This window comes from Manis javanica, chromosome 8 (assembly GCF_040802235.1).
Source record: "Manis javanica isolate MJ-LG chromosome 8, MJ_LKY, whole genome shotgun sequence".
Taxonomy (NCBI): domain Eukaryota; kingdom Metazoa; phylum Chordata; class Mammalia; order Pholidota; family Manidae; genus Manis; species Manis javanica.
This window is the reverse complement of record NC_133163.1, coordinates 62,981,631-63,001,239: the sequence shown is the minus strand read 5'-3', so window position 1 is coordinate 63,001,239 and position 19,609 is coordinate 62,981,631. Positions and strand designations below refer to the sequence as shown.

The window sequence follows — 19,609 nt, the reverse complement described above, 5'->3', positions numbered from 1 at the left end:
TGCAGCGATAAGAAGAAAACAAATCCTACCATTTGCAACAACATGGATAGAGCTAGAGGGTGTTATGGTCAGTGAAATAAGTCAGGCAGAGAAAGACAAATACAAAATGATTTCCCTCATTTGTAGAGTATAACAATGATGCAAAACTGAAGGAACAAAATAACAGCCAACTCACAGAGTCCAAGAAGGGACTAGTGGTTACCAAAGGGGAGGGGTGGGGGAGAGCCGGAGGGAGGGAGGGAGAAGGGGATTGTGAGGTATCATGATTGGGGCACATGGTATATGTGGGGTCACAGGGAAGACAGTGTAGTACAGAGAAGACAGTGACTCTGTGGCATCTTACTGCACTGATGGACAGTGACTGCAATGGAGTATTGGGGGGGACTCGATAATAAAGGTGAATATAATAACTACATGTTTTTCTTGTGAAACCTTCATTAGAGTGTATATCAATGATACCTTAATAAAATTAATTAATTAATTAATTAACATGATTTATATTGTATATTACAATGTAGTGACATTTCAAATAAAATAATAAAATTCCCCTCATTCAGATATCAAAACAAATCCCTTTTTCTTTAGCTAAGTCCTTTTATTTATTCATAGGAGGGGGTGCTTCCTTGTCTCTAAGAATAGAAGACAGTAATGATGGTCTTCACACAATCACTTTAGACATCATTGGGTAGACATTAGGAGCACAGGCTTGGGAATTAGTCTACCCAGGCATAGAACATGGCCCTGCCATTCCTATCTGGGAAGGTGTTTCCCTTCTCTGTCCTTTCCGTGTCTTCTTTTTTTTTTTTTTTTTTTGTATGTGAACCTCATGGGGTTGTTGTGAAGGTTAAATGAGATAATGCTTGTAAATAATGTGTAAAACTCTTGGCATGGCATCAAGTTCATGGAAAACATATATATTAGGTATTAGTTGCTGTCATCATCCTTTTTTTATTTTTCTTAGGTTGAAGAATTGGATAAATGCATGCTTGGTTTGGGGCCTGTATTTATTGCATCTGCTGAAATTCCAAACCCAGTCGTAAAGATTGATTCAATGACCTTCTATGGCTTTAGATTTAAATATTTTAGGTTTTTAACATTAAGTCTATTTTCCACTATTATGTCAAAGAAGCCTTTTCAGACTTATGCTAGAGAGAAAAGTATAGCGAATCCCCACATAACTATCTCCTAGCTCCAACAATTACCATAATTTTGCTAATCTTGTTCCATATGAACACCCATACTTTTTTTCTTCTCCTCTCTCTGGGAGATTTTTAAAGGCAGATTCCAGTCATTTCATTTCAGTTGAAGTACTTCAGTATAAGGTAAACCTCAAATGGTCTTACTTTGGGTCATCGGGATCAAGGCATAAGGCATATCACAAGTTGCAGTCCCAACACCCTAAACCAAAGTAGCTACTGCCATTTTTATAGCACATGTGCTATCATGCTAAGTGCTGCTGTTGAGGTCCACTGGAGACACTGAATCACTGGTTCTTAAAACAGGAGATGCCTTTGGGTGCTGCTCTGGGTGACTGTCCAGAAGCTGCTTTGAGATAACAGTTTCAGCTCTGAGGACAGCCTGTTATTTTTCATGGCTTGCAAGAAAGTGTTATCCTGAATTATTAGTATTGTGGATTTTGAATTTGAGTGAGGACAGGGAGAAGGTGTGCTCTGTGGTAGATGAGGAAAAACGCCCTGGGAACAGAGAACCAGCTTGTGAGTGTGAAGAAAGAATTGTTGTTAGATTCCTCTTTCTAGTGGAAGGGCCCAGTTGAGATGAGAGTGCCAAGCATTAGCATTCCCTTCCCCTAAGCTTTCCGTCTGTGCTGTAGATAGTGTTGTCTATCAGCTAAGCACTTGCAGGTTGTTCATAAGAATTGCTGAGATTTATCATGACAGTTAAGAATACAGAGTACCTCTGAGGAAAGTGGAATAAAAAGGGAAAGCATGGTAAAGAAAAAAAAAAAAGGGAAAGCATGGCAACAAAAGCTATCCTCTGCCTCCTTGGGGGGTGCTTGATTGTGTCTTTTCTTATGCCTGGCTCAGCTCAGAGGATGATCCGTTCCTTTTGTATGCCACACTGCACTCGGGCAACCACTGCAAGTTTATCACAAAAGATCTGTTGCGGGACCACAAGGCCTGTCTATCTGATGCCAAGACCCAGCACCTCTTCTTTAAGTGGCAGCAGGGACATCAGCTGGCAATTATTAATAGGCTTCCAGGATCAAAAATAACCTTTCAGGTATGTTATCCATTCTCTATAAAATGTCAACAGAGTCAAGTATGTAGTAAGAATGTGGCATAGTCAAAGAATGTAACTAGTTGAAGGTTCTAAATGTTTTATTCTCAATTTTCATTTGGTATTTGAAATTAGCCAGTTCCTGGAAACAAAGTCTACCAGAGGAGTTTTTGTGGGCCAGCCTCACATCAATTGACATGTTGAAAACACATTAAGATGTTATCACTTGTGACTGCAATCATGTCATCAATTACAACTCCTCATCCATGGTTTTTATTTTCCTATTTATTTGCAGTAGCTCAGAATTCCTTGTCCCTTATGGTTTGTTGTATTTCTACTTCTGTTAAGTAAGTCCTTTTTTCTGGTTAATCCACTCCTATGGCCCAGTCTCAGTTCATTTGTCCTCTGATTCTAGTTTAGATTCCTGTAAATACAAGGAGGCCTCTTGTGTGATAGCATAGGGAAAAATCCAAAAGCGAGTTATTCCAGAAAAATTAATCAGCCAATGGTAAATATGGTCCACAGTCAAAGAACATACAAAACAAACATTTATAGGATATATGGTATCAAATGATACTCCAGCTCAATCAGCAAAATGAAGACTGTAGGAAATAGTACAGGACAATTGACCTGGCTTCCTCAACAACAAAAAATTGCAAGAAAAGTAGAGATGGAAAGGGAAGCTCTAGATTAAAAGAGAATTAATCTTTTAGCCAAAATGTAATAACCTTATTCCAATTCTTATGCAAATAAATCAAGTGTACATCATATGGACACATATAATGACTGGGGACATGTAAACAGTAGATATTTGATTATGTTAAGAAATCATTAATTCTTAAATTTATTGTTTTATATTTACAAAACAGGTCCTCATCTTTTAGAGACACATACTGAATATTGCAGAAGAAATGACATAATATCTGAGATTTTCTTGAAAGTAATCTTGGGAGTTGGAGGCACTGAGAAAGTGGGTGGTGTGTGGACAAAATAAGATTAGCCAGTAGTTAATAGTGGTTGCAGCTGAATGATGGGTATTTAGGAGTTCATTACACTATTTCTCTGCTTTTGTATGTTTGAATTTTTTCTCTCACATACAAAACCAATAAAGGCAACAAAGGAATATCGTATCCTATAAATGTGATGTTCCTGCAGAGCGTCTTTAACCTTAAAAAGGAACCCCCCCCCCACAAAGGAACTGCTAATACTAGGGTTCATCTTCACTGAGCTGACTGCTGTTTGAAAATCCATTGTTAAGAAAGACGGAGAGTATCCCTGAGGCAGACTGAGAACTTGTCAGAAAAGAAAAGGAAATGACTAGCTAACCCTTCAGTGTTGTTCTCAGTGTTTGGTTCCCTTTTTAATTCTACAGTATATACTCAGCTATGATACAGTGGTGCAAACAACTGGAGACTCGTGGCACATACCGTATGATGAAGACACAGTGGAAAGATACTCCTATGAAGTGCCAACCAAATGGCTTTGCCTTCACCGAAAGACATAAAGACTCACCGCCATGCTAAATCTGTGTGGGTACCCTCCTGGTTGGCATCAGAGCATTGCTTCTGTCCTGTTTGGTCCAATTGGTTTATATGGCAACACATTGATTTTTTTTAATTAAAAGAGATATACTATCTTTTCATAACCAGTTGTATTCTTTCTAACGTTTGTTTTCAGAGGCTTACCAGAGTTTGGGAATTTGGGGCAGAGTGGAGCCTATGTTTCTCCTCTTGGGCTGCCTATTCCACTTGGGTGACAGGTACTTCTGGTATCCATTCTGCTACTCCTGACCTTACCTTCCAAGCCCACCAATAACAGAACTAGTCCATCTGGACCTGGGCCACTCATGTTGTTTCTAAACCCCCTCTCCCATTTCTGAAATCATCTCATCCTCTACATGCTATCTCCTACCTACACTGAATCACTTAGGGTCCTCTGTGATAAACTGGCCAAGATAACAAAAGCTTGTTAGCAACTTCTACTTACCACCCAATGATTTGGGTTGGAGGAAAGGGGGCAGTTCCTTCTCTTGAGACTATGAACATTTCTTCTTCATTCTCTAATGCCTTTTCCAAATTGGTTCAATATTTTGTGAACACTGTTAATGCCATCACTCAGTATGAGGGTTTTCCAAACTACAGATTTCATTTTCATTTAATTAAGTTTGAGTTAGCTTAACAAAGTGACTTTTAGTAGTTGGCTCTCCATTTTACTCACTTACTAGCCAGTTTACTCCTCACTGGACCTTACCTTGATTTTAGCTGAAAATATTCATGTCTGTACTACTTGACAGTTCTGTCCTTATTCATACACTGTATAATTTAATATTCAAGAACAGGCCAAAATAATCTATGGTGATAAAAATCAGAATAGTATTTGCCTGAGGAAAAGGGTACTAAAGAACTTTCTCTGAAGTGATGGGAATTTCTGTACAGTTGACCCTTGAACAACACAGGCTTGAACTGCACAGGTATTTTTTTTCTCAACAGATGTATTGAAAAATTTTTTGGAGATTTGCAACAATTTGAAAAACTCTCTTCTCTTGTGCTTTATTGTAAGAAGACAGTGTATAATACATAAAACTTACAGAATATGTGTTAATCGGCCATTTATGTTATCAGAAGGCTTCCAGTCAACAATAAGCTATTAGTAGTTAAATCTGGGGTGAGTCAAAAATTATACATGGATTCGCACCTGTACAGGGCGATCTGCACCCCTAACCCCTGCATTATTCATAGGTAAACTATATATTTATTTGAGTGATGCTAAGGTAGGTGTATGTATATACTAAAAATGTATCATATTACCTATAACACCTATCAATAAATACTTCTTGAATGAACATTATAAAAGAAAGTATCACACTAAAAACTTATAATTGATGCATTTACAACAAAGTGCCTGAAAAAAGTAAGTCAGTGTTTTAAGTTATTTACATGAAATAAACAATTACCTCATTTACATGAAACTATACACATTAATATAAGTAGGATGTGTATTATGCACAGAGTTTCATCTCCTTATCCATTTACTGGATTCCACACTGTTGCATGCCTAGACAAAAGAGCCCTCTAGGGAAGTGTGATAAATTGAGAACACCAAAAGAGGCTCAAGATTCAGAGAGCTCTCAAATCCAATCTCCTTATTTTCTAAATCTCATACACTAAAGTAAGCTTAACTTTCTTTTTAAGGAACTATCCCAGAAAAAAAAAAATTGTTAAATAAGCTTATCTAAATGCCTTCTGCGAATTCAAAGGAGCACATGGAGATGGGGGAGGATACTAAAGGAATCCTAGAACTTCAGAATAAGAGGCAAACCTTGCGAACATAAAGTCAACAGTAGCAGCTTTTAGAAGAGGAACAGACCCACAAAAACGAGATAGCTTCTCTGGACCCTCACAGCTTGTTAGTGGAGACCCTTCAACCATACCCTATCTCCTCTGCTTCCCAGCCAGATGTTCTTCCTTCTACTGTGCACTGTGATTTAGGCTGGAGTTCATAAAAACTCAAACTGACTTTTTCATGAACATTTCTCCTCGGGTAAGGGAAACAAAAGCTAAAATGAACAAGTTGGGACTACATCAAACCAAAAGCCTTCTGTACAGCAAAGGACACCATCATCAGAACAAAAAGGCATCCTACAGTATGGGTGAATATATTCATAAATGACATAACTGACAAGGGTTAACATCCAAAATATATAAACAGCTCACATGCCTCAACACCCAAAAAAGCAAATAACCCGATTAAAAAATGGGCAGAGGGTATGAACAGACACTTCTCCAAAGAAGAAATTTAGTGGCCAACAGGCACATGAAAAGATGCTCCACATTGCTAATCATCAGAGAAATGCAAATTAAAACCACAATGGATACCACCTCACACCAGTTAGGATGGCCAACATCCAAAAGACAAACAACAAATGCTGGTGAGGATGTGGGGAAAGGGTAACCTTCCACTGCTGGTGGGAATGTAAATTAGTTCAACCATTGTGGAAAACAATATGGAGGTTCCTCAAAAAACTAAAAATAAACATACCATTTGACCTGGGAATTCCACTTCTAGGAATTTACCTGAAGAAAACAAGATCCCAGATTCAAAAAGACATATGCACCCCAATGTTTATCACAGCACTATTTATAATAGCCAAGACATGGAAGCAACCTAAGTGTCCATCAGTAGACGAATGGATAAAGATGTGGTACATTTACACAATGAAATATTATTCAGCCATAAGAAGAAAACAAATCCTACCATTTGCAACAACATGGATGGAGCTAGAGGGTATTATGCTCAGTGAAATAAGCCAGGTGGAGAAAGGCAAGTACCAAATGATTTCACTCATCTGTGGAGCATAAGAACAATGCAAAACCGAAGGAACAGAACAGCAGTAGAATCACAGAACCCAAGAATGGACTAGCAGTTACCAAAGGGAAGGGACTTGGGGTGGGGAAGGGAGTATGGGGGGGAAGGGAGGGATAAGGGGCATTATGATAAGCACACATAAGATAGGGGGGGCATGGAGAAGGCACTATAGCACAGAGAAGACAAGTAGTGACTCTATAACATCCTAATATGCTGATGGACAGTGACTGTTATGGGGTATGTGGTGGGGACTTGATAATAAGGGGGGAAGGTAGTAACCACAATGTTGTTCATGTGAAACCTGAGCATAAGATTGCATATCAATGATATCTTAATTTTAAAAAATACAAATTGTTAAAAAGAAAAACCTCAAATTGAAAGGTAGGGTATCTGGTATTTAGATTTAGAAATGTTGTTAGCCTTGTAAAAGAACGGAGGAGGAATGAAAGCAAGGGAACAATGAAGTACCTTTTCAAGGACCCACATTTCTAGAACATCTCATCAGTGTAGAAAATTGTGGTAGGCTGTAAAGAAATTGAAAGTTCTATGGCCAGGAGTCTCACCTGACCCTGGTCAGCTTGCTTACTACACATGGTTGGGCAATACATTGCTATTTACTCTATTTACTCCTACCAAGGGAATAAAGTTGGGTATAAACCCTTTCACCACAAGAACATTATGTTGTCATCATTCGGTCTCATTGAATCAAGAGTGAACTTGCCCAGGGCTGAAACTCACTGGCAAGACATAGGAAAATTTTTTTTTTACCATAAATTATTTATTTTATTTTACCATTCAAAAGCAAAACCATAAATTCTACTTAAGGTAAATTGAGGTGCATCTGTCCTTTGTCCAAGAGGAGGGGGATTCAGGGCTGCTTACTGTAAATCACACTGACAGGACCCTTGGGAGGTAGGAAGTCTAAACAGGGCAGCTGGTGCCACTTAGGCCACCCTTTTGTATTCTGATCACCTGAGTGAAAGCAAAGCTACCTGTCAAGCAAGGACCAAACCAGTGGCAGGAAGGAATATTTTTAAACACTGTGCTAGTCTAAAAAGCACAAGTAATGAATGAATGCTTTGAAAGGGCATTGATTGTGCCACTGAGAAAGATTTCTGAAGTGCTGGTGCTGCCTTCTGGCATGCTCCTGAATTCATACTGTCTTTTCCTCCTGCTCTTCTCAGACTCAATAAAGAGAAAATCTCAAAGAAGTAGCCTGAGTTCACTCTCTCAGGACTCACTGGGACTACCTCACCTCAGGTGCCTCGTTCTCCACATTCAATTAATTTTTCTCTTCAGGTTTGCACTTAAATATAATTACTGCCTCTTGGTTCTCTAGCAGATCTCTCACTTTTAAAAGAACTAAGGTACTATAAATCAATAAGGTACTATAAATGTATCCTAAATGTTCACGTTAGATTTCTATTTCCATGATAACTTCATTCTAAAGCAGGAATGGAAAGGAAAGATGTGCTACATAGGCAGTGGATTTCGGTCCATGCTGGTGAGTCTTATCTTCATTTGCTCAAAGTCAAAATTATTTTATTTTGGGTACTTGAGGGCCAAGCTAAAGGGAGTCAGATCTGGTGGTTTGCCCGTTCCTTAGCAATTCAGAATTCCTAGAGTGAGAAACATCTAACGGAGCCCTCATAGGAACAGCTGGGAGTAAAGGCACACAGACACTGTGAGGAAATGCTGGGTTAAGAGGTGGGTATTCTTTCAGGGCTGCTACTTAGGCAAACAGTTTTCAGTAAGAGGACCAGGCAGCAGCTGCCCACTGGGTGAGAAATATTGTTGCCTGATAAAATAAAGGCATCCCAGTTAGATCTGAATGTCAGGTAAATTAAATTTTGTATTTTAATACAAATATGTCCCAATTATTGCAGGGACTTTTATCTCCCTGAGATTCATACTTAATAGGCATCCTGTTTGCTACATCGGGCAACCCTAGGTAGGAATTACATGAGAGGGTGAGGTGTAGTGAAGAATGAGGCATTTTAATAGCCCAGCAGCCCTGCAGGAGTCAGGAGGAAAACAAGGATGAGAAAGTGAATAAAATGTACTGGGGAGAGGAAGGAAAGGTGAGAAAACCAGTTTTTCCCTGCCTTGTCCCAGCCAGTGGCATGCAGTCTGCTCATGTCTATAAATGAAGGAAATTCCATTCAGAGATGTACTTAGAATAGCTGTAGAAAATGAAAATGAAAGAAAATACAAGAGGTGGGAACACCACTGAGCAAATGCAGTAAATCTTGAGAAAGACTTTGATTTTCTCTTGTATGTAAAGTGTTTCAAGGTTCCCTGAAGCCCTCTGTCCCAAGGTTTGTTCATTGTTGGCATTATTTGACCTGATGGTTGCTTCCAGAGACTCTACATACATAATTCACTTTCAACTGGGAATCGAAGTAAACAGGAAGCCAATTATCTAGTTCCTGATGGCAGCTAAAAATAGTTTTCCTACCAGAGTATTCTCAGAAGAACACTCTTATCAAATGGATTAAGTTATTAAATAACCATAATAATTTGCTGTAAGTAGCAGTGTCATGTGAATGGTGTTTGGGAGCTTCTGACAAGAAATTTGATATAATTTCAACCCCAGACATCTCGTTGGTGTTAGTTAAAATCCAGTCCAAAGCAAATACTTGAGAAATGACTGGGAGGGACTCTTAATTTCTAATATGGTAGAAACAGAAACTCACTTTAAAATCTGGCCTGGTTTCTAAAATCTGACCTGGCCCTTTCACTCTCAGCTGGCCTAGGACATTAGTAGGTATTAGGTCCATTCACATCCAAATGCAGTCCATTGTTAAGACAGGCTTCTGGCATTTTCTGTGACTGCATCCCAGCAGAGAATGCCTGTGTCCTGACAGGTGCCAGTGGAATTCCCAGACAGTTCTGCTGTTCATTTGGCTCTCTACTTGCCTGGGAGGACAGAATGTGACCTACACCTCTGTGAAACATGTTCCTTTGGAAGTGATTATGGCAGGTCTTCCAAAAAGTAAATCCCTCGCCCAAACTTACTCCTTAAGAAGTACTGCTTTACTAATTCTTTAAAAATAAATCATTCTTGTATCTTCTTCCTCTTTTCAGTGACCTTGTCCTAGAATCCAGAGCTGCTTTTTGTACTATCCTCTACAACAAAACTGAACAGTCTACTGCTATTGTTTTTATACATGTATGTGCCTACTTACTGATACATTTAATTTTTTAAGAGTAATTATCTGTAAACTCTCCTGTAACTTTTTTTTTTCATCTGAAAGAAAATGAAAACTTTCCCTTGTTCTTACAGTCTTCTCCCAGCCCATCCTCATACACTCTAATCATGATGTAAATTTTTAAAGAGGGGCAGCCAGGTCAAGCTCTGGCGTTGCTGTATACCGTAAAATACTACTTGAATACCCATATATTCACAAACTACTCCTCAAGGCTTCATTGTGTTCAGAAGGCAACTGGTGTTCCAGGAAGCTGTCGCCCTGATAAGAGCTTTTGGCTCAAATTAAGGCTCATGTCCTTTGGCACTTAGTCCTGCTCTGGCGGGAGTGGTCAAATCCTTCAAGAAATGGGTCTTTTCCAAGTTCAGGCCCTCTGATCACCAACTCCTAAAGAAATAAACTCTCATCAGACCAAGTTTTTGAAGAGAAAGTCTCAGGAAGGACTGCAGCTTTCCACAGATAAAGAGCTTTTTAGTTTTTAAGGCAAATCATGTGGCTCTTTTTGTTCGTTGACCCACCAAGGGAAGTTGATGTGAGGAAATCAGTATTGAACAGTTTGTGCTTTAGAAACGTCAATACTTTTTTTCCTCCCACTCCCACTGCCATTATGCCCAGAGATTTCAACACCATCCCTATTCTGGTCTCATTGTTTCTTAACCTCTTAAACTCCGATGATTTTCAGCTCTACCATGAGATGGCCTACCTGGATGTTTTAAATTATTTACAAATGCTCCAGTTTCAGGATTTCAAACTTTCAAGTCCTTTATTTTGACTACAACTGCCTCACCTTCCCCATATCTTCATGTCAACCCCCACTTCCTTGGCCTATTCTTAGGCCTATCCCTTCCTCACCTAGAGGCCTCTTCTCCATCCCCACCTAGCTACGGCTGGCCTTCTTCTCCACTCCCTCCACCTCCCTCTTAAAGCATTCATCTCAGGATTGGCTTCAATGACACTGCAGCTTCTCTTACTCACTTTCCTGTCTGTAGTGTCCATCTTATCAATTCTAAACCTAATTTTGGGTTGCATCAAATCATTCTACTTTTTCCACTCCTATACTCTGAAGTGTTGCTAGGCAAGCCTCAAAATTATGGTGCTGGAACTTCTTTCCCATTTGAAGATCCTGTTTCTTTATCTTTCATTGAATTCCCTTTAATCTCCTGAAAGAGCTCTCCCAACCTTTGCAATCTTCACTTGAAAAATAGCCTGTCTCCTGGAGCCTCCATTTCCTTTTCTGTTAAGGGGAATACCGGCTACAGCAGTACTTCCCCAAACTTTAATGGACGTGGAATCACCTGGGGTCTTGTTAAAAATGCTGATTCTGGATCAGCTCTGGAGTGCCTGATGATGCAAATGCTGCCAACTGAATTTTGAGCAGCCTCAATGAGCTCTAAGGTTATTTAAAAATAGTAATAATACAACAGTCAAGATTCTGACTCATGAGTCATAAGCTCACCATTCTCACTCTCAGCAGATGACTTAAGCAAAACCTAAAAGCCATCTGTAATAAGCCTCCTCAGCAATTTTTGCCCTTTCCAATAACTTTCCCATCATGACCCTTTAATCCTTTTTCTTTCCTAGGTGCCTTCCTAGTGTCCCTCAGTTAATGCCTTCCCACTGGATCTTTTCCCATCTAACAATGATTACCTTTGGGCTTCTAGCCTAACAAACCAATGCTTTTCCTAAGGATAGTTTTAACAGCCAAATTTCTCAAAGGAAGGAGCCATCTCTACCCATAGTTTCTTTCCTATCCACATTTGCAGCTGAGCATTTCCACGTGGATAGGCTGTGGACCCTCAAGATTAACCACTTTGAAACAACTAATCCTCACCCCAACAAAGCGACCTTCTGCCTTTGTTATTTTTTCCTGCTCCTTCCCCCCTAACTCTCTACCTAATCAATGAGCAAATCTTAATTTTACCTTAAGAATGTCTGTTGAAGACTAATTTATCAACTCTTTAATATCTTTCTAACATAATAATCCTTTTTTAAAAAGCTTTATACATGAAGATATTTAAAATAGTGTTACTGATAATGATAAAATTGGAAATAACTAAATGTTCAAAACAAGGGAAGGAGGAAGTAATAATTTTAAATGTATGTGATTAAAATGATACTTTGCATCTTGGTATGGATTAAATGAAAAAGCATCTACAAAATAGTATGTCTAGTATGATTCCATTTTTTAAATAGGAAGGAAGGAAGGGAAGGGAGGGAGGGAAAGAAGGTAGGAGGAAGGCAGGATGGGAGGGAGGGAGGGAGGAAGGAAGGAAGGAAATACTTGGAGAAAAGTGTCTGAAAGAAATAACATTTTGTTGATTCCAAAATGTGAGTAAGTATCTTTGGGTGTTGAAATTATGGATAATTTTTACTTTCTTCTTTTTATCTTTTGCAGAGTCTGAAATTGTTACAATATGTATAATGGAATGTTAGAATAGGACTCTTCCTGCCTGAGGCACAAATACAGTAGATGCCAAGATTCCCAGGTGAGTGTGAGGCATATACCACATATGCAGAATTTACAGGAAGAATAAAGAATCTGTCTCACAATTCCTAGCTCTTCAGCCAGGCCACAGATATCAAAAAGTCAGAGGGAAGAAAAAGATAAAAGATGTTTCTTTGGAGAGAGCTGTTGTCAGGCTCCAGTTCCTTGGGTGCCCTCTGACCCCAGGGCCTGGGAAAACGCCTCAGTGGAAGGACTTGTTTCTCCAGCAGTATGGGAGACCCAGAGTGTGGGTGCCTGTGAAAACTGAAGTCTCTGCAGATGGGGCCCAACTCTGTCTGCAAATCTGGAGGATGAAGAAGGGCTGACAAGGGGCACTGGAAAAGGAGCCAGAGAGGGCTGCTGCCGTGGATTTGGCTGGCATTTCAAGTTTCCTGAAGGCCAGATGGTGGCCATTTGGGTGGGGAGAGAATGCCTTAAAATTGTCTTAGGGTGGAAGGGAACTTTTAGTTGCCCAGGGGTTGAGGAAGAAGCTGCAAGTGGCCACGTACCTTTGTGGATAGATGAACCTAGCAGAAAACCACTCAATAGCCCAGTCAAGAAGGGAAGCATCTGCTTTAACCATCTGCCAGGCTCACCAGAGACACTAGCTTTAAATGTCTGTTAGGCCTAGAAGGTCTGGAGCCACCCTCTTACCTGTCCTCCCCATTCTAGCTCTCCATTGCCCCTCCTGTACCTTAGCTATAGTGGAACTGCAGGAGGAGTGATTAGGAAGGAAAAGCCAACCATGTCTCCAACCCCTGTTCCACTGGAAGCTTTAATGTGAAACAACCTAAGCTGGCAAAGCAGAAATGATGCAGTGTTGTTTGGAATTTTTATTGTTGCAAACTGGATATTATGATTTCTGAATTGAGGCTGCATTGGTTACTTAAAGTGGCCATGGTACTGCATATTATCAAAGAGTTACAGAAATAATAGAACCTGCCAGAGTTTTCATCTAAAGGTGAGAAAAATTAAAGAGTAGAACAGAAATCAAATTGCAGTTTATCACAATCTGTTCACCACGCTTGGTACCAGAACCCAGATGCTCCCTTGTGCCCACTTCCATAATTCACTGCCCCCGCAAAAGTAGCCACTATCTAGTCTTCTCCAGTACAGATTCATTTTGCCTGTTTTTGTACTTTGTATAAGTGGCATCACTCAGGATGTGTTCTCTTGTGGCTGGTTTCTTTCAATATTATGTGAGGTCCATTGCATATAATTGTATTTCATTCATTTTCATTATGATATAATGTTGTATAGTGTGAATATACCACAATTTATCCACTCTTCTGTTGATGGGCATTTGGATAGCTCCCAGTTTCTGCCTGTTACAAACAGTACCACTCTCGATAGTGCACTGCCTGTAATAATGGGGCCGGGGGCTGGGGGAGGTCTTGCAGTTAGTCCTTCCCTTCAAGTTCCATTACTACTGCCCCAAGGCAGGCCTTCAAAAACTTTAACTTGAACTATTAGCAATAACCTCCTGATTGACCTCTCCATCTCTAGTTCATCATAAATACAGTTACTAGGTTTCTCTTCCCAGAGCATAATTCTAATCATGCTGCTTCCCTTACTCAAAAATGTTAAATGTCTTCCCATTGCCTTCCAGCCAATGCATAAATTCCTTAGTCCAGTATTCAAGGCCTCCTCCCTACATTTGTACCATAGTCTACAACATTTTTATGCCCCTAGTCAGGTTAAGCCATTGCCATACTCTAACCACAGGCTGCATTTTTTTCTTAGGTCTCTGAGCATGTCACTCCCATGCCATGTTGCATCATGGTGCCACCCACACTGCTCCTAACAACACGCCTAATAGAGTTCTTGTCCTCCTGAACTGAGCGAGGGTAAACTTCCAGCAGATGGTTTACATTCCCTATGGCCCAAGGTGACTCCTCATCTGCAGTACTTTGGATTCTACCTTACGTGTCATGAGCTGCCTTGTGTTAGCATTGCCTACCTTCATGTTTCATCCTTCCTACAGAAGTCAGGCAGGGAACCCCTCTAGTTCATCTGTGTGTCTCCAGGAGCAGCCAGCCCACCTTCTTGCCAGTAGGAGGGGCTCAGTAAATGCTTGCCAAAGTGCTTTGGAGAAGTCATTTGAAAATCAATTCCTGATTTTTACCTCTGGTTCCTACTTCTCCTTTGAATTCCCCTCTTGCTCCTTGGTATTTTGCATGTGAACTGGCTAGCTTAAGAACAGAGATTTAGTGTCTGAATGCTTTGACTGATTCTCAAGAAATAATAACTTCTCAACGCCACCCTCTGTAATCATACCATTTAGACCCCACCATGTCTTAAATGAATGAAATTTTTATTAGGTGTCTACTATGTATGTGGCACAAGATAACTGGAATGCAATTTCTATGCACCTCTAAGACACCATTCCAGAGCTTTTAATCTTGGAAATATTTTAAATCTGTTACTTGTGGTTGATTTGTGAAATTTGCCTATTTCACACTATGGATGAAATACACTCTGGGTGGAGTTTGGGGATCTCAACTGAGGTCCATCAAGTCATTTCAAGGCAAGGAGAAAATAAAATGAGAGCATTCTCTTACTTTCCCATCAATAACTGGGTTCTCAAGAACTAGTTCCTAAATTAGTGACTCAAAATATTGTTTATAATGATCAGAAACTTCATTCATTTGCCCTCTCTCATTAATCCAAGAGAATTTGGCTCATTGTGAGCATCAGAGATGACTTAATTTTGTGGTAAGAAAATAGGAATTAGAGGATGCCAATAAGGAAACCTCAAGGAAGAGGAAGTCTATATGCTGAAGGGAAGACTGTTGAGTCTTATTTCCTCTCCATTCTTAACTCATTCTCTTAGCCAACCATTGAACTTCCTTTCCCCACCTGATCAGGAGGCTGAGTGAGGTGGTGAGCAGAGTGAACAAAGTTAAATAACATTTGTAAAGACCCCAAGAAGGTGAGTGTGAAAATCTTCTCTGTGAGCTGATTGATGATGCTTATAGTTCCTGTCCACAGTCATGGGTGATGCTGCATGTGTGGGGGACAGGGTGGGTAAGAACTGGCCACCTTCCAAGTTAAGAAAACAGGCTCTTTCACTTTTGAACAACAGCAGAGTACAAGTCGGTGCAGTATTAGGTTTCCTCCTGTAGTAGGGACTGATCACAGCAAAATAACCAGCAATCTAGGCCTATTCACCAGTACCCCCTCCTTTCACAAAGAGAGAAACTGAGTTCAAGTCTGCTAGTTGGTGGCTTATTTTCACTGTAGTGGGTAATTTTTTCCTCCATGCCTTTAGGTATAGCATGCTCACCTGTTTGAGAGAAGAAAAAACAGGTTGTATTACCAGGTCATCTATGGCAAGGCTCAGATTCAAATTCAGTACCTCTAACAGTCAGAAAAGAGCCTGACCATGTTGGAGATTCGAGCCCCTCCCTTCCCCTTCTTATTTTTCACTGGAACATTTGCAGTTCTCTCAAGCTATGAAAGGCTTCCTGTGTTATCATGCCTAAGGGGAAGTTGCATGTTAAAAACCACCAACGGTTAAACCCAAGCCAGCTGGGGTCTTCCATTGCTTCTTCCAGTATTCTGGGGAGACCATGAGAATTCTCAGTGTTTCTCAAAGTCCTTGGCTTCCAGAAACAAGAGAACAGATGAGCATTGGGTCTTCATTTAAGGGGAAATTTGGGAAAATGAGAAGCAGCAAAAGTTCTAAGATAATACTGAAGTTGTTATAGCTTAAAGTCAAGGGTGAACTGAAAGCTAAAGTTTGGCTTTATAGTAGGGGTTCCTGGATAGTTTTAGTTGAATATCATTTGGGTTGAGCTGATACAAGTTTATTCTCTTTCACATCCAAGGACAGCATTATCATTATTGGGGATGACTGACAGAATCCAGGCACAGAATTATACTGACTGGTAAGGAAAGGCTGGAGCAGAAAGGACATGATAGTTTTGTGACTGCTATGTTGATAGACACCGTATTGCACCCACCACTGGTATGGGAGGGTGAGAGAACCACAGTAGATATTATGGATAAGAGAGTGGGGGGGGTGTTGCTTTATTGGAATCTGATCAGGTAAGGGGTCTGAAGGGCTTTTGAGTAGAAGCATAACCAAATGCTTCATGTACATCACAGAAGCACACCCCACCCCATATTTGGTACCCATTTGTCCCTTTCCTTTACCCATAAATTATACAACTGGAGTACAGAGAAATCACCCTGTTCTCCTTCCCTGAGACTCAGCAAGAATGCCAACTCTTAGGCAGCCAACCATGGCTACTAGGGTACAGGAATAGCTGCGGGACTGAGAGTGGTATGAGAAAGATACAGATAGAGCCAGGTTCTTGCCCCCAGCTCCTAAGGAGGCACTCAGTTGGTGAGGCTAGCCAGGGAGTTGGACAGAGCTTTACCTCCCTCCTACTATTGTCCACCCAGAACTGCTAGGTCCCTAGCTCTGACCTGGCCACTGTTGACCTCTGGGGCCCCTTAACATCAGGGAATCCTAACTCTCCTAAGATAGTCTGTTACCAGTGTTTATGGCAAAATCACAGGGCATTGTGTTGTAACATCTGCTAATCACACAGAAACAAATAAATTTCATTTTTATATTCCCTGGCTCACTGAAAATGCAGGCAGAGCATCTTAAGCTAAGGGCTAAATTCTTCTCTTGCTTTTTAACACCGTGTGATTCAGCATGTCTGCAGTCACTGGGAATCTACACTACCACTTTTTACCTTTGCCTTGTGGGTAACCCTTACCTTCCACCTACATCCACCCACAGGGGAGAATGTGGGCCTTGCCAAACGGAGGCCCCAGGAGATTTTCCAAGACTCACGAGATGTCAAGTCATCTCTAAAATTTTTTTAAAAACCAGAAAGTCATTTCAAAAAGTCTAACTTGGTGGCCCCACAGAGAGGAAGATCAAACTTTCCACACAGACACAGTAAGTCTGCCCCCATAGGCTTGTGTTAAAGCTGCAAGAGTACTGGTACCCAGACTTTTGGTGAAAGGTTCCCAACCCAGGGGGAAGTCCAACTAAGTGAGCAGGTTAGCTGCTTGGTGCCCAGCGGAACATTAATGAAGTCTGCTTCCAGGGGATCTCCCATAGCAATGGAATCAGCAGTGGGGAGTCGGGTGTCCTTCTGAAAGATTTCCCAGAGGAATTTGCCTATATGGAAAAGTCTTGAATTCTAGTATAAAATTTCTGATCTTATAGGTTTTGATTTGGATTTCTCATTTATTCACAAATCTCTTCAAAAAAAGAAAAACAAACCTAATAGAAAACCCAAATAGTGAGCATGCATACCAAACGAACTGTCTGAGCACTAATGTCATGCTAGGCACTGTTTGTCAGTGCAGGTACACTGGGGAGCAAAACAGATGTGGCTACTAACCTCAAGGAGTCTGATATTCTTTTTCTAGCTTTCAGATTGTATTTGAATTGAAAATGAGGTCAATTCCCTCCAGGAAGTATCCTCAAGAGTATTAAAATGAATATACCATCCAAAATCCTAAGCCTCTTTCAGGCCCCAGCGTAAATGCAACCTCCAGAGGAGATAGGATTTGTTCGAATGTGTGAAATAACTCTCACAACTTGCATTGTGGGTGTTTTTAAATATCCCATCACTGTATGGCAGTGAATATACAGAGGTGCTTTATAGCAGTCATTACCTGTAGGAAGGAAGGATTGCAACTATGAAAACATCTCTCAATTAGTACTTTCTATAGTTTTCAGTTCAATTTAACAGTCATTAATTGAACATACATGAGCCAAGCCCCATGCCCAGGGGTGGTAGAGGATATAGAAATGAAGAGCACCCAGCCTCTGCCTTGACAATCTTTGGTGAAGCCCAGACACTCAACTCCTTAAGTTAAACCATATAGTTAACAATATTTGACCATTTTGACCTGCAAAAATGGCCATTTCATTTGGTTCAGGCTAATAAAAGATACAAATTATATGCACTGGGCATATAGGGGAAAAAGAGACAGATTGGTGAATTTCAGCTTCTTAGAAGAAGAAATGGGAATGAGTGGTATGGGGGAATTAGAGAGCTTGAGGGGTAACCAGGCAGTGCTGCTTAGAGCAGTGCTATAGCATGAAGCCCTGGAATAGAAACAGGGTTAAGTGGAAGAGAAGGCTGAAAAGATAGGTACAGGTCAACTTGTAGAAAGCTTGGAATGCTAAGTTAAAAGACTGATTTTCATTCAGTCCCCAAAGAAATCTAGGGAGAGAAGCAACCCAATGAGATCTTGCTCCAGAAAAGTGATTCCAAGAGTGTAGATCATCAAGAAGAAACTCTACTGTGCCAGACCAGGCAAATTGTAAAAAGGGTCTAAATTCAGACAGTGGAAGAGGGAAGGAAAAACAATCATCCCATAGGAACAATCAACAGGATTTGGTAACCAGACAGGAAGGCAACGGTAACAGATACCCTTTAATGTGTTGTTATGTGCTGGTACTTTGTTTACTACTTCACTTGCCTTCTTTCACTGAATCCTCACAATAGCTCCTATAACATGGATCTTAGCCAGATTTAACAGATAAGGGAGTCCAGAATTAGGGAGGTTGCATAAGGTCACATATCTGGAAACTGTCACAGATGGCATTTAAATTCAGGTTTAAATACAAAGGAATGCACTCAACCCTTATGCAGTAAGGGATTCATTCATTCAACCAACTTTGTTGAGTACTTAATATATGCTAGGTATGGTTCAAGTTGCCTGAGCTATACTAGTGAACAAAATGATGATTTTTGCCTTCATGGAGCATAGATTGGCAGGTATGGGGGAGGGGGGTGGCACACAACAAATAGTGAGTAAAGTTATGAATTCTACAACAGAAAAAAAGGAATAAGGCTCAGGATTACAGAGGACAGAGTAGAAGTTTGGGGGAATTGAAAACTGCAAGGGTTTGGCTCTGCGGACTTGGAAAGTGTGATATGAGAAGCAGGAATTGACTTGGGAGGGAAGGGATGAGTTCTGTTTTAAACGTGTTTTAAACATTTGAGTTGCTGTGTGTCTCAAGGTGAAAAATATTCCATCAGCAATTAGGGAAGACTCAGCTCCAGAGAAGGGTCCAGCAAAACCTGGGTCTGGAAGACATCAACATAGAGGGGGCTAAGGCTGTGGGATTAAATTTCACCCTTCTAGCAGCCTTACAGAGAATTCTATTTATCTGATTATTCAGGCAAACTCTAGGAATTGCAATACATGAGACTCCCTCAGAGTCTGAGAAAAAAATCAAAAGGTCAGGAGTTGGTCCTGAGGGTAGGGACCTGAATAAGCAAGGGCCAACTTTTATCAGTACACTTGGGAATTGGCTCTATCAGGAAAG

At 40.5% G+C, this 19,609-nt stretch overlaps 1 protein-coding gene and 1 long non-coding RNA gene across 4 annotated transcripts in view; one reads left to right on the top strand and one right to left on the bottom strand.

Annotated features, from left to right (window-relative positions):
* PRORP (protein only RNase P catalytic subunit) overlaps positions 1 to 6,659 on the top strand; it is a 169,616-nt gene extending 162,957 nt beyond the window's left edge. The window contains exons 7-8 of one of the 2 annotated variants that reach the window (XM_037025496.2): positions 2,046 to 2,241; positions 3,611 to 6,659. In XM_037025496.2, the coding sequence (XP_036881391.1) occupies positions 2,046 to 2,241; positions 3,611 to 3,742 (328 nt within the window). In that variant the 3' untranslated portion in view covers positions 3,743 to 6,659. The remainder of the gene's footprint in view (positions 1 to 2,045; positions 2,242 to 3,610) is intronic. The other variant, XM_037025495.2, reaches the window with a different exon arrangement.
* The window catches only part of LOC140843094 (uncharacterized), a 59,830-nt gene that overhangs the window by 39,104 nt on the left and 1,117 nt on the right, over positions 1 to 19,609 (bottom strand). The window lies entirely within an intron of this gene.